The sequence below is a fragment of the Cryptotermes secundus genome, unplaced genomic scaffold (assembly GCF_002891405.2).
Source record: "Cryptotermes secundus unplaced genomic scaffold, Csec_1.0 scaffold2225, whole genome shotgun sequence".
In the NCBI taxonomy this organism is placed as follows: Eukaryota; Metazoa; Arthropoda; class Insecta; order Blattodea; family Kalotermitidae; genus Cryptotermes; species Cryptotermes secundus.
Genome location: NW_019739258.1, coordinates 394,911 through 407,057, shown reverse-complemented (window position 1 = coordinate 407,057; position 12,147 = coordinate 394,911). Strand labels below are relative to the sequence as shown.

At 40.3% G+C, this 12,147-nt stretch overlaps 2 protein-coding genes across 2 annotated transcripts in view; both read left to right on the top strand.

Annotated features, from left to right (window-relative positions):
• The first annotated feature begins 3,139 nt into the window (after window positions 1-3,139).
• The window catches only part of LOC111871929 (odorant receptor 83a-like), a 30,742-nt gene continuing 21,734 nt past the window's right edge, over window positions 3,140-12,147 (top strand). Inside the window, exon 1 of the mRNA XM_033754458.1 lies at window positions 3,140-4,037. The gene's annotated coding sequence lies outside the window, so the exon portion shown is untranslated. The remainder of the gene's footprint in view (window positions 4,038-12,147) is intronic.
• On the top strand, window positions 4,033-10,518 carry LOC111871937 (odorant receptor coreceptor-like). The gene is made up of 5 exons (XM_023865363.2): window positions 4,033-5,735; window positions 6,213-6,312; window positions 7,678-7,782; window positions 8,601-8,756; window positions 9,400-10,518. Exons 1-5 carry the CDS (start codon window positions 4,726-4,728, stop codon window positions 9,454-9,456), a joined length of 1,428 nt encoding a protein of 475 aa, XP_023721131.1. The 5' UTR covers window positions 4,033-4,725; the 3' UTR covers window positions 9,457-10,518.

The following is a 12,147-nucleotide window of genomic DNA, read 5'->3' as shown; positions in this document are numbered from 1 at the left end:
TAGTTGGTTGAGGCACTATGCTACACGCCGAAAGGTCGCGACATCGAATCCCGATGAGGTGGATTTTGTTAATTTACCTAATCCCTTCGGCTGCACTATGGCCCTGGTGTCGACTCAACCTCTAACAGAAATGAGTACCAGGAATATTCTTGAAATATTCTTGGTGGTAAAGGGCGGCCGGCCCGTAAGACTGGCAACCTTACCGCCATCTGTGAGCCGATTGTCTAGAAAATGTGGGAACCTCAACGTCTAACAACCCTATGGGCCTCCACGGCCTGTTAAAGGGATACCCTTACTTTACTTTTAACTTTATGAAATTTGGTATGTATATCATAGTAACTGAGACCATTTGAACGGCGTTCTTAATAAATCTCTCCGATCTGTCTGTGTGTGTATGTGTATCCCTTCTGTCTCTGGTATACAGTGACTTGGTAAAGTGTACCCCGTTTTTCGTTGCTTGGAAACTGCTCGGTAAACACGGTACCGTGGTAGCGAATAAATGTCAGTGGCATAGTCGTTCCAGTGCATTTCTGACGGATTAGAGAAATGGACGTATAAATTTTCCGGGTTTGGATCCTGTGCATGTAACAGCGAACTTAACAACTTCCCTTGGATTGTCTGTCTCTGAAAGCAACATTTTCTTTTCCGGAAGGTCGCGGGTTCAAGTCCCAGTGAGGTCATTGGATTTTTATCAATTGACCTAATTCTTCCAGCCGCACTATGGCTCTGGGGTCGACTCAGCATGTAACAGCAATGAGTACCAGGAATTAATTAAATAATTTTCCTGAGGAGAAGCGCGGCCGGCGCGTAAGGCTGACAACCTTACCGCCATCTGTGAGCCGATTATCTAGATAATGTGGGACCCTGAACGTTTCACAACCCTATGGCCCTTCACGGCCTGTTACAGGGATAGCTTTACTTTTCTATTTTACTTTACTTATGAAACATTATAAGGACCTACTATTTTCGGGAAATTGCATTAGACAGTCAGATAGATGGGGCAGACGGACATGCAGACATAAAACGAAGAAACTCCGTGGTTTTAGTCCTCAAGCGAACTATACCGACCGAGCTACCGCCGCTTGTCTGGGAAGTTAGTGCCAACTTTAGCGGATACAAAGTGTCTCGTCAGCCCAACGGATTTCCAAGGCCGTTAATCTCGGTTTTCTAGACCGGAGCCGCAATTTCCTTCAAAAAGCTTCTCAATTATTGTCACGAGGCTGAGTGGACCTTGTTCCAGACCCACTACTTCTCAGAAAATCTGGTAGCGCCTGATATAACAACATAGCGCGCCCCGAGCAACAACAGGACGACACAAAAGAATCCTATTCTGCAAACAATGGAACCACAAGGCGGTAAACACTTGGCTTCTTTTGAAGAGAGGAAATAAAGAGGACACGAAACAAATTGGTTTAAAATTTTGTTAAACAAAATCTTTTTAAAGAAACTAATTGTAGTTTATAAATATTTAACGTATTAGTATACACCGCCGTAGTTGTTAAAATATGATATTTTTATTGATTGTATTAAGATAACATTGTATATATATATATATTAATATTCACAAAACGAATTGTAATAGTGGTTTCTAATTTATTGATATCCGTCTGAAGATGGCCCATAAGACCAAAACATGTAAAGGATAAAAGATTAAAAGGAAGAAAACATTTTATCAGTCACACTGGACGGTATTAATAAGTTTTATAGTATTGCTTGTGTGACGGACCAGGATGAACCAAATCAAACTATTAATAAAATTTTCCATTTTAAATGAAACACCGGACAATACCAGCAACATTGAGAAATCGTTGGAATAGCTGGTGAAAAATTCTATTTTATTTTACGATTACAATTTTGTGTGTTAATGTAGCCATAAGCCTACTTTAAGTGTATGTCTGAGAATCCAAAGACATACACGGGAGTGCGGGAATACAATTAATTCTACACGGTCTGTTCAGGTGGAACTGTGTTCTGAAACTGACAGAAGTGATCTGTGTGGATAGTAGATCCTAGTGTCTTTCAATATAAGCATGCAACACGAACAGCAAGAATACTCAATGAAACAGCACTGCAGATTTCTCTGTATGAATATGTTAACTGCTACTTCAATGTATTACTGCCCATAGTGACATACTGGAAATGCCACTGTCAGCTTGTTGTTTCTACTCAAGCATTCTTCAGCTTCTCCGTTTTAGGAGTCGTTCAGTTGAATAATCATTGTCATGAATCTATAAGAAGCATTCACCAACAAAAAGAGATTAGGAACGTATAAATTACATTCACAATATAAGATTACACGGAGAATATATCTGAAGTTCTGACAATACGAGGCATTCTCGCCCTCTTTAGCTACGGGGAACCCCCTGGGCATATATTGGCTAGGCTTGGCCAGGCCCAGAGACTATATTGACTCTGCAGAAGAGAGAATATCATCTGCTAGAGCCCCTAATCGAACCACGACTCCCCGATTGTGCAGCCTATGGCCCAGTCAGCCCACCCCCTCAACCACCTTCGCAATGTCAAGTACACGTATTATTCATTTCGAACTGATTATTTTAACTTTTACGTTCTGCGCTGGAGGCTTCAAGTCACTTTCTTACAGAGCTCTGCCTGAAAGCGGGGCGGTGACCTGGTGCTCATACTAACCTAATATAGATATATAAAGGTTAAAATTTTAAAAAGTGATAAATTAACTTCCTTACACTGCAACCAGTGGGCGCTGAGCCATATACAAGGCCTCAGCTTAAAGACAAGCTTCCCCGTGCTCGGTTATGCAACCAACATGCAGATACACACCGTTATATCTTTCTGTAAAATTATACATACCTATATTGCATACATATTACATATTGCATACATAAACTTCCTGTTTAAAAGTCACATGACTGGGAGTAATAATTTGGCCGAAATATCCCTAGTCAGACTCAAAATGTGGGACTTGGCTTATCCTGCTCTTCAAGTTTATATTTGGGTACGTCATAGATTGTGTATCTAACTGTGTGGAAATTATGTTCTGTGTGTACAGCGAAGTCTCAGATACGGCGGGTTTGGTTATCACCAGATGATAAAATTTTAGTAATTTAGTAACTGTCTGATTATGACGCAAACTCAGATATGTTACAGACTCAGAATATGTCGTAATTCCTGTCACGAACAGATTATATGTGTTTATCAGCTATCTGAAATAATTCGTGGATAGTCCAAGGACATGCTGAAAATTCACAATGTTTCCCAAAAGTTGTTTCATGTTGACTTTTTGTTAGGTATACATTTCATCCTAAAGAAAGAAGGACATATTCCTACTGAACGTCTATTGAATTTCATCTTACTATACAGCGTTATATCCCATAAGATAAGGCTCCATAACCACCGCAGTGAGAACCTAAATATTTCCGAGAAGTTCTATGGGTTTCTGTTAAATTCTGAAAACCAGATTTCTCATGCGTACATAAACTTCCAAAACGCAATGAACATCGTGACAACAGGTTTCAGAGATAACCATTTAGTTGTGTGAGGCCCATTTTAATTGCACTTAATTTTGGAACTAGCTCATTCACATGCTTCGGACACCGCCCTATGACGTACATATTTTCCAGTACCAAATATTAATAAATTCCTTCCAGCCGTTCGGCGCATGCGCGGTGCATATCCACAAGCACACAGAAAGGTAGACACGTTCCAGAAACGCCCCTTTCTCTAATTCAGGGCTTCTGGAAACATGTAAATCCGTCAATATTTCGGGATCGATCTTCTTTACCATATACAGTGCTTCCTCATGTATGCTACGTACATGACAAAGTGAAAAAGAAATTGCTTAGAAGTTAGTAATTATGCCCCTTCCTTCCTGTCTAAAACATTTATTTTCGAGTCTGTCTTTTGACGTCAAAAGTTTCAGACATATTGTTACATAAGAAGCGAATATGATTCTCCCAGCGAATGTAAGACACTCCTTTGAAGGGAGAAGAGGAGACAAGTTGTGTGACTCCACTGCCCGCCTACAGAAATATCGCATTCACAGAGAGACGGAGAGCAGTAAGGTAACATACCGACATTCGTATCTGCGAGTATTGCGTTTTATGGATAAATCTAAAGATTCTGCGTTAATATTTCTTTATTAATGCGCCAGTTAACACGAGATTGAATTCAGAAATTCATGCTCAGATTCCGTTTATGGACGTAAAGATTTTAATAATTACATCTACAAATTGTTTATTTCGTGTGTGGGTGAGAAATATATTCTGACAATTTAAGAGGAAAACAGAATAATGAAATCTGGGAGAGGACGCTGAAAAATGTACTTGGGCCTAAGGTACAACAGAAAAAACAGAAAGTAGGATAAATTGTCTTCCTGTGAATCTTTATTTATCAACTTATATTTCTGTTAAATATCATTAACCAGACCAAACATTGGTGACTGAACATATACGATGCCTTTAACTAATAGGAGAGAGAAGAGCGCACACAATTCTAGTCGGAGAGAATATTTGAAAGATGTAGGCGTAGAGGGGTGTATTATTAAAATGTATCTTAAAGATGTTTTCCTTGGTTTTTGTCCCTGAGAATTTGAACAAGTTCTGAGCTTTATAAACAACATTTTGATGTATCTAACTTGTTAAAATCCATTCATAATTAGGCAAATTAGAGTATACTCCAAGGTAACAAATAATTATCAACCAATAATTAAATATTTCTGTTAACAGGTGTTTTTCCAGGTTTTGCAGAAAAATGATCACACCGAAGAAAAAACAGACTGAAGACTCTGAAAAAAGGGAAAAAATGAAGAATGATAAAGAATTTTCTGCGAACAAAGTACGCATCATGACTTTGGATTTCCTTCTTCGTGTATCTGGCCTTGTTCCGCCCAACAATGCAACACCATTCTTAAGATTTTTGAACAAAGTATTTCTAACAGTGGTTTTTACATTATTTATATTAGCGTTGTTAGGGCAGATGATGGCAGTTTATGTCAACTGGGGAAATATTCCTGTGATTTCGACAGATATGAGTTACATGAGTGGTTTACTTCTAACAGTCTCCAGCTGCGTATATTTCCTACACAACAAATATAAATTCATGAGGCTTATAGATTTGTTGAGAAATGAATTTGTGGAAAATATGAACTCTAAGTATATCAAATTTATTCACATCGCTGAACGTCAAATTCAACTCTCTGTTACACTCACAGCCCCTGTTGCTGTATCTTTAGGTACTATTTCTATCGTAGTGCCATTCCTGAATGACAGCAAAATTTCAAATTTCAACAATAACACTGTAAATTCAAATGGGAATAATTTGGATAGACTGATGTTCGTGATGTGGTTTCCATTCTCAATTGAAGGGTCGCCTCAGTTTGAGATAATTCTGGTCTTGCAAATGGCTGTTATATTTTTTTCGATATTAATGCTGGCTGCTGTTGATGTAATATTTTTGTCTCTGATGAGTCATGCAGCTGCTCAATTCAAGGTTTTATGTGCAATGCTGAATGACATGCATGAGAATGTCTCTGAAGCTGAGTTGAACAGAACGAAGCACACGTCCCAGTTGCAAGATATTGCAGACTTCAATCTTATGAAGGCCCTCGTGACTTCAGCAGATGATATCACGTGTCACGAATCAGGGAGGGGAAATTGTGGAAGCCCCAGCTTCGAGACGCGCCCAGAAGACCGTCACGTGAACAGAAATGCATTCCGACTGTACCTTGTTAAATGCGTCAAATATCACCAAGCTGTAATTGAGTAAGTTATAGTCTTCCATATTTAAAACATATCTGCACTCCACACACAGATAATAGATTCTACTCTCCCCCAATCTGTAAGTTAAATTGGTTAGGATTAACGAATAAAGTTGCGAAGGCTAAGCATGACTCTCGAATTTAACCATCGTTTTGAAAACCGTGCTATAACGTTTTATGTCGCTGTATATCTGTGTAAAGATTCTTACAACGGAGATTTCTTCGCTTTCGAATGAATATAATTCTTCTATAACAAATGATCCCCATTCACGTTATTTTTAATATCCTTTCTAATATTATCCTCCTGTATAGGCTTAGGTTTATGATGTGGCCTGTTTCATTGAAGTATTCTAATGAAATATGTTTCCGCTCGGCTACCGTGACCGGCCGTTAGATATATCTTTGAGGAATATAAATTATGAAAGTCCTTGTTGTCTCATGTGCTGCTACGTGAAACTGTAACGATGTTCATATCTTGCAGGTTTGTCAATAGCCTCAACGAGATTGTAAGTTTAATCACATCCGTGAAGATAGTAAACTTCCCACCTATCCTGTGTATGACAGGATTTGAAATGACACAGGTAATTTCGATAAAATGTATTAGTAATAATACCTCGGGGAGTCGGTATAGTGACTGGCTACGGGCTGTACGATCAAAGGGTCGGAGTTCGTGTCGCTGTAGATTCAAGAAATTTCTCTTCTCCGCAACGTCCAGAACGGCTCTGGGGAACATCCAACCTCCTATCCAGTGGATATCAGGGGCTCTATGCTTGGGGATAAAGCGCCCAGGGTGTGAAGCTCTACGACTCACCTCCAACTAGTGACGAGGTCAAGATAACCTGCACCTCTGCACAGACTCCCACATACGCCCTCATGGCGTAGTGCTTAATTAATAATGCACAGGGACAAACTTACCTTTTAGTAACAATACGTCAGTGATCCGGAATAGCTCAGTATTTATATCTTTGTTAATAATTAGACAGCCGGAGTTCGATTCCCTACAGTGGCAAGAGATATTTCTTTATTCAACGGCATTCAGGCCGGCTCGGGGGACCACCCAGCCTCTTATCCAGTGGTTACGTCTGGTTCTTTCACTCGGGAAAAAGGGGCCGTGTAGTGAGGGATACCATTCGCATCAATTCAGTATCGAGGCCTAGAATGATGGACCTGTACCTTCACTTTCCCATACATCTTTGTGACCTAGTGCTTAATTAGCTAAGCACCGGGACAACTTTACTTCTTTCTTTACCATCATAGTAGTGCCTGTACTGTAGTGGTGTATCTTTATACATTAGGAACACGTGGCATAACGGCCATAGTCAGCATGGAGCTGTCTCTAGAAGTGACTCGATTTGCCACTCCCCAAGACGTCAGTACTATCGTTCCAGTAGCAATAGGTTCAGGAAGGAATTAGCGAGTCCGCATTTTAATGCCTTCCTGTAATGGCATAACTTAGTTTGTTTTCGGGGTGCCCTACTGGTCTGGAGCCTGCACCAAATTCTGAAGGGGATATTCACACACCTGGTTCTGTATGCCGCAAGAATGTGTGATGGACACAGGAATTATATTGAAGGAAACTGGTTCCTGTGCCCAAGTAAACACGATTCCATGCTGATATATTGTGGACTGTTTATAGAGCGCCATGCATATTTTCCCTCAGCACTAGATCCGTGTGAACAGTTGTGTGTTCAGACCCTTGATCTTAAAGCAATGGGTCCTTGCATCCTTTGGATTAGGAAAATTTGGGCCCCTTAACTGGTCTGGACACTATGAAGAAGAGAAGGTTCCTGCCTTTGCAGAGATTCGAAATTCATTTTCCCGATTTCGATAAGTCTGTCTCTGTCACTGACTGACTTTGCTCATGAAATTGGTTTCCTATTAGCCGATTGAAGTAGGTTTCATATAATCTATTTGTAAATTGGAATGAAATTTTTTGTCTGTTACAGAGTTTTGACAACTACGAACAGTTCTTGCAGTTCGCCACTTTGTTTGCCATATCTTTATTATTAATTGCGGCTTATTGCTGGTTTGGCCAACAAGTAATTGACGAGGTTCGTGTCTAAAGTTACACTTACACGTATACAGTTCTCTGTCTGTCCGCACATAACGCCTGGCACTTACCACTCTGTCAGCATGCAGTTGGAAGTGTGTCGATTTTCAGATTCTGAAAGGAGTGACTATGAAGGGACTAAAGTATGACTCAGAAGAGAAGGTAAGCGACGAGTAGGCGCCACAATCCTCATTCAGATTCAAGGTCGAAGAGCAAAGGAGGCAGTCAGCAATATGGCAGGGGCACAGGAGCAAGAGTTTGTTTGCATTTGGCCCATTAGTGGGTTAGCTTATCATCCACATTGAAGATACCTGCAGTACGGTCATCACAAGCGTCAGTAGACTTCTACCGGACTCTACTGCATCAAATCACATAGGAGAATACTCTACCAAAATGTTGCTTGCTCAATGTATCACTTTAAAATGAATTATGTAGGAACTGAGGCTTTCACAGCGGTCGTTACGAGTTGTCTTCTGCGATATAACGCCATGTAATCCGTTGAAAGGCAACCGACGTTTCGGCGAAACGTATTGCCTCTATCTTCACGGTCGTAGAATGAGCAAAGGATGAAAGGAGATGTGCTTATTACCGTCTTCATACTTTTTTCTGCTTTACGTATTGTACTACCCTGAAAATAGAAGCAACATATTCTTCCGAAATGTCAGTTGATATTCAACGGATTACACGGTGATGTATCCTAGGATATAGAACTCTTCATAAATTAAATTAATTCTATTCCGCCCTGTTTGTTGCAGTCTGTCTGGGATCTTACCTACAATAATTGTATATAATATAAATTAATATTGCCACTGTTTTCAGAGTGAGAAGGTACAGCTGGCGTTCTATAGCACCGACTGGTACAACCAGACACCGGAATACAGAAGTCTGCTGCCTCTGGCCATCATGAGGGCCTCAAGACCGCTGAAAGTGAAGGCTGGAGTTTTCTTTGACATGTCTTTCCTAACTCTGGCTTCGGTAGGTGGCCATGTTCGCAGCAGGACGTTGCTTTTTTTCAACTAAAAGCATATTTAATACCAATTTGAGCTTATCTCATGGAATAGGGAGTGAGTACTTTAAAAGAATCCTCGATGTTAGCAATGTTAATACCGTAACCTATTAGATATTGAGGGCTGTTTTGAGAAAGCAGAATAATTGGGGGTTCTGTTTCTGTCACTTCTGCAAAGCTGTTATAATGCAGGAAAGTGAATTTCAATCTTAGTGTGTTACTTTTTAAATTTGTATATGTAGCTTAAACTGACTGATAAGGGGGAAAATAAAAATTGGCCCTTGAAAACAAATACCTTTCAAAAAACTTGGGTAGCTCAGTCAGTATATTGCAATGCTACAGGCTATGGATTCGAGGGCTCTGTGTTCCATTTTTTGCTGGGACCGGTATGTTCCCCCTCTTCACATTGTCCATCTCGTCTCTGGGAGTAGGCAAGCCTCCCATCGAGCTGGTACCTGGCGACGTTTCGCCGTGGGCAACCCGCCTGGGTACCCCCACTTTCACTTAAACTTAGTCTGAAGTGTCTAACCGAATTGTACCCGATCTCCAGTTACATCTTCTGTGTAATCTTCAAATTATACTTATATGTTGCGTCTTTAATCTCTGTTTCAGTTGGTGAATGTTTCTTATAGATATTTCACGATGCTCATTCAACTGCACGACTCCTAAAAAGAAGGTGGGCGGAGTACAATGAAGAAGCTGATCATAGCAATTCCAATGTGACCGTATGAGTAGCAATAGAATAGGAAACATCGTAATTATGTATTCAATTTGATGTGTTCGTACAGAAATATGTGGAGTGCATTTTCAGTAGAAATTTCTGTTGTTCATATTAGATGCTTATATTTAAAATAGCTAGACTCACTTTTGTCAGCTTCAGAACAGAATGCCTGATGGAGAGGCTTTGTAGAAGGAATAATATACCTCCACAAAATGACCCGTCTTGATATTCTCGCCCACATACGCATGAAGTACTATTGCAACATCTGAGACATCTCAAAATAAATAGAAAACGAATTATATTACTCTTTACTATAGTACAGACTTTAGATTTTTTAGAAGTTGCTTAAAGCAACTTCTGAGATTTTTTTCACTTATATCCGGAGATACTTTTAGAATACAAATTTTCTAATAATAAATATTTAATGGTTTAGTGAAACGATGTTAATGGTCTTTTGAAGGCGCACGAAAATAAAAGAATAAACAGAACGGAAATGCGAGATTAAGAGCACAAATATTGTGTTAGAAAGAGAATAAGATTATAAAATAAGAGGAAGAAGGCGAGAAGGAAATAAAGTAGAATTATAAGATGAGGTAAAATGGGTCAGACGTGGTGAAATGTTCCAATAATTCACATAATTATTGTAATACTAACTATGTGGATAGTAATAGGATTCAATATTTTATCCAGCAATTCTCTGTGTATGCACGTAAAATTTTGTTGATAAGAAGTACTTTAAGAGCCACGCAATAAATATAAGCCATTAGCAGAAGTGTATAAGTTACACTCCGTGTTAGTGTTCCTTTACGTCATAGCTGTAATGTTGTACACTGAACAGGATGACTTAGTTGACAATGCCAGTAATTAAAATGTGTGTATGGCACGAGGCCTGCTCTCTGATTGGAGAGCACTTGCAATAAATCACAGTTCAATTTAGGGGGACACTTTCTATTAATAGAATCAGTTCTGTGCAACTGTAGCACACATTTTTCTATGGAGAGGAAACCATGATTGAGAAAAATGTCTGATATCAATATATAAGTTTATATCTCACTTCAGTGACACAGGTATTTGTTTTGTGATTCACATATATTTTGAATACCCCTGTCTTCTTATAACCTACGTACGCTGTGTACTCCGTTGAGAGTCAACTTTGCGAAGTCTATTTTCAACGGACTTTACAGGGATATATTGCAGATTTATTGCGCGGCGGTAACTAATAATGCTGTGCCGTGGTGGTGCCTCCGTGAAGATGGCGCCTACGACGCGTAGTTGGTAGGTTATTGGAGGTACAACATTCACGTCTGCATCTGAGCTACAACTGCTGCTGTAGTTAAGATCCTCTATCTCTCCTTGTTTATACCTATCCCCACTGTACTCGAACCCAATAGTCGACTGGATTCTCGAGCGGGACAGTATGGACTGAGGATAATTTCGCTGGATCTAGGTTCGATAATTGAGGAGAAACATGTAACTAACGCCTAATTCAACATATTCATATTGTCTCGCAAGTGACTGAAGATTAACGGGTTTTGGATTGATTACAGGATCTACTGAACTCTCTTACAAGGAGTAATTAAGTTTTTCCCACTAATATCACACACAGACTACTGTTGTAATTCTTTTTGTTTGGTAGCGGCTTTAACATCGGACATTCCTCTGTTTCCTGGCTCACGTCCTTGCAGGGTGGCGACTATCTGTCGTCTTCAGCTGCTAACTCTTGTGCTGGAGACTCAGAATAAACGTATTATGTACCCACAGTGCGAACCGCATAGAAAACAGCGCTTCCTGCAGTTACTTTATTTTTGCGTGCATGCCTATTGAGACACTCGTGTGATGTTTCCCGTGCCATTGCCTAAGCAACGCGCATGTTTGCAGAGCCGTTTCCTAGCCACGACTGTTTCTCTTGGCCTCACAATTCTGGCTTCCAACAGACATAACACCATATCATCTTCTGCCACCAGATGGATTACCATTTCTTCGGGACGGGCTTCTGAAATACGCAAGTTATTATTCATTTACGCCATTTGCATATTGTTCTACAGTATGGTAAGATGGCGTCCGTCCTCATCTCTGTTTAGCCTAGGTCGCATTCGTAAACTCGTCACACTCCGACATTGGTGCACACGGAGTAAACCCACTTACTTATTACTGCATGGCCACGCCATAGCTGAAGCGGTTAGTCACTGGCTTCCCACCGCGGCGGCCCGGGTTCGATCCTGGGTCTGGTTAAGTGGGATTTGTGTTGGACAAAGTGGAGCTGGGGCAGGTTTTCTCCCCTGCCAATCTTCATTCCACATTCACCCTCACCTATTATCTCGGTCTGGTACAATAGGCCAGAAGTGGCCGCAGTACAAGGGACTTAATCCCACCCCACTAGTAATACAAAAAAATAAAGATAAAAAAATACTTATTACGGCAAAGGTTACTTGAGGAGGGTCGAACGCCGGACTGTTCCATGGGGTTTGTTGCGAGATTTCCGCCGGGGTGCCTAACTTAACTATTACAGATTTAGTCGGGAAGCAATTAATCTTGCTCACTGCATGGACCGTTGGCCACTCTAATTTCATCTGCAGCTTGCTATGTATATGACAAGTCTGTTGAAAAACAAGAAACCGAGGACAGTGACTGAAGTACAG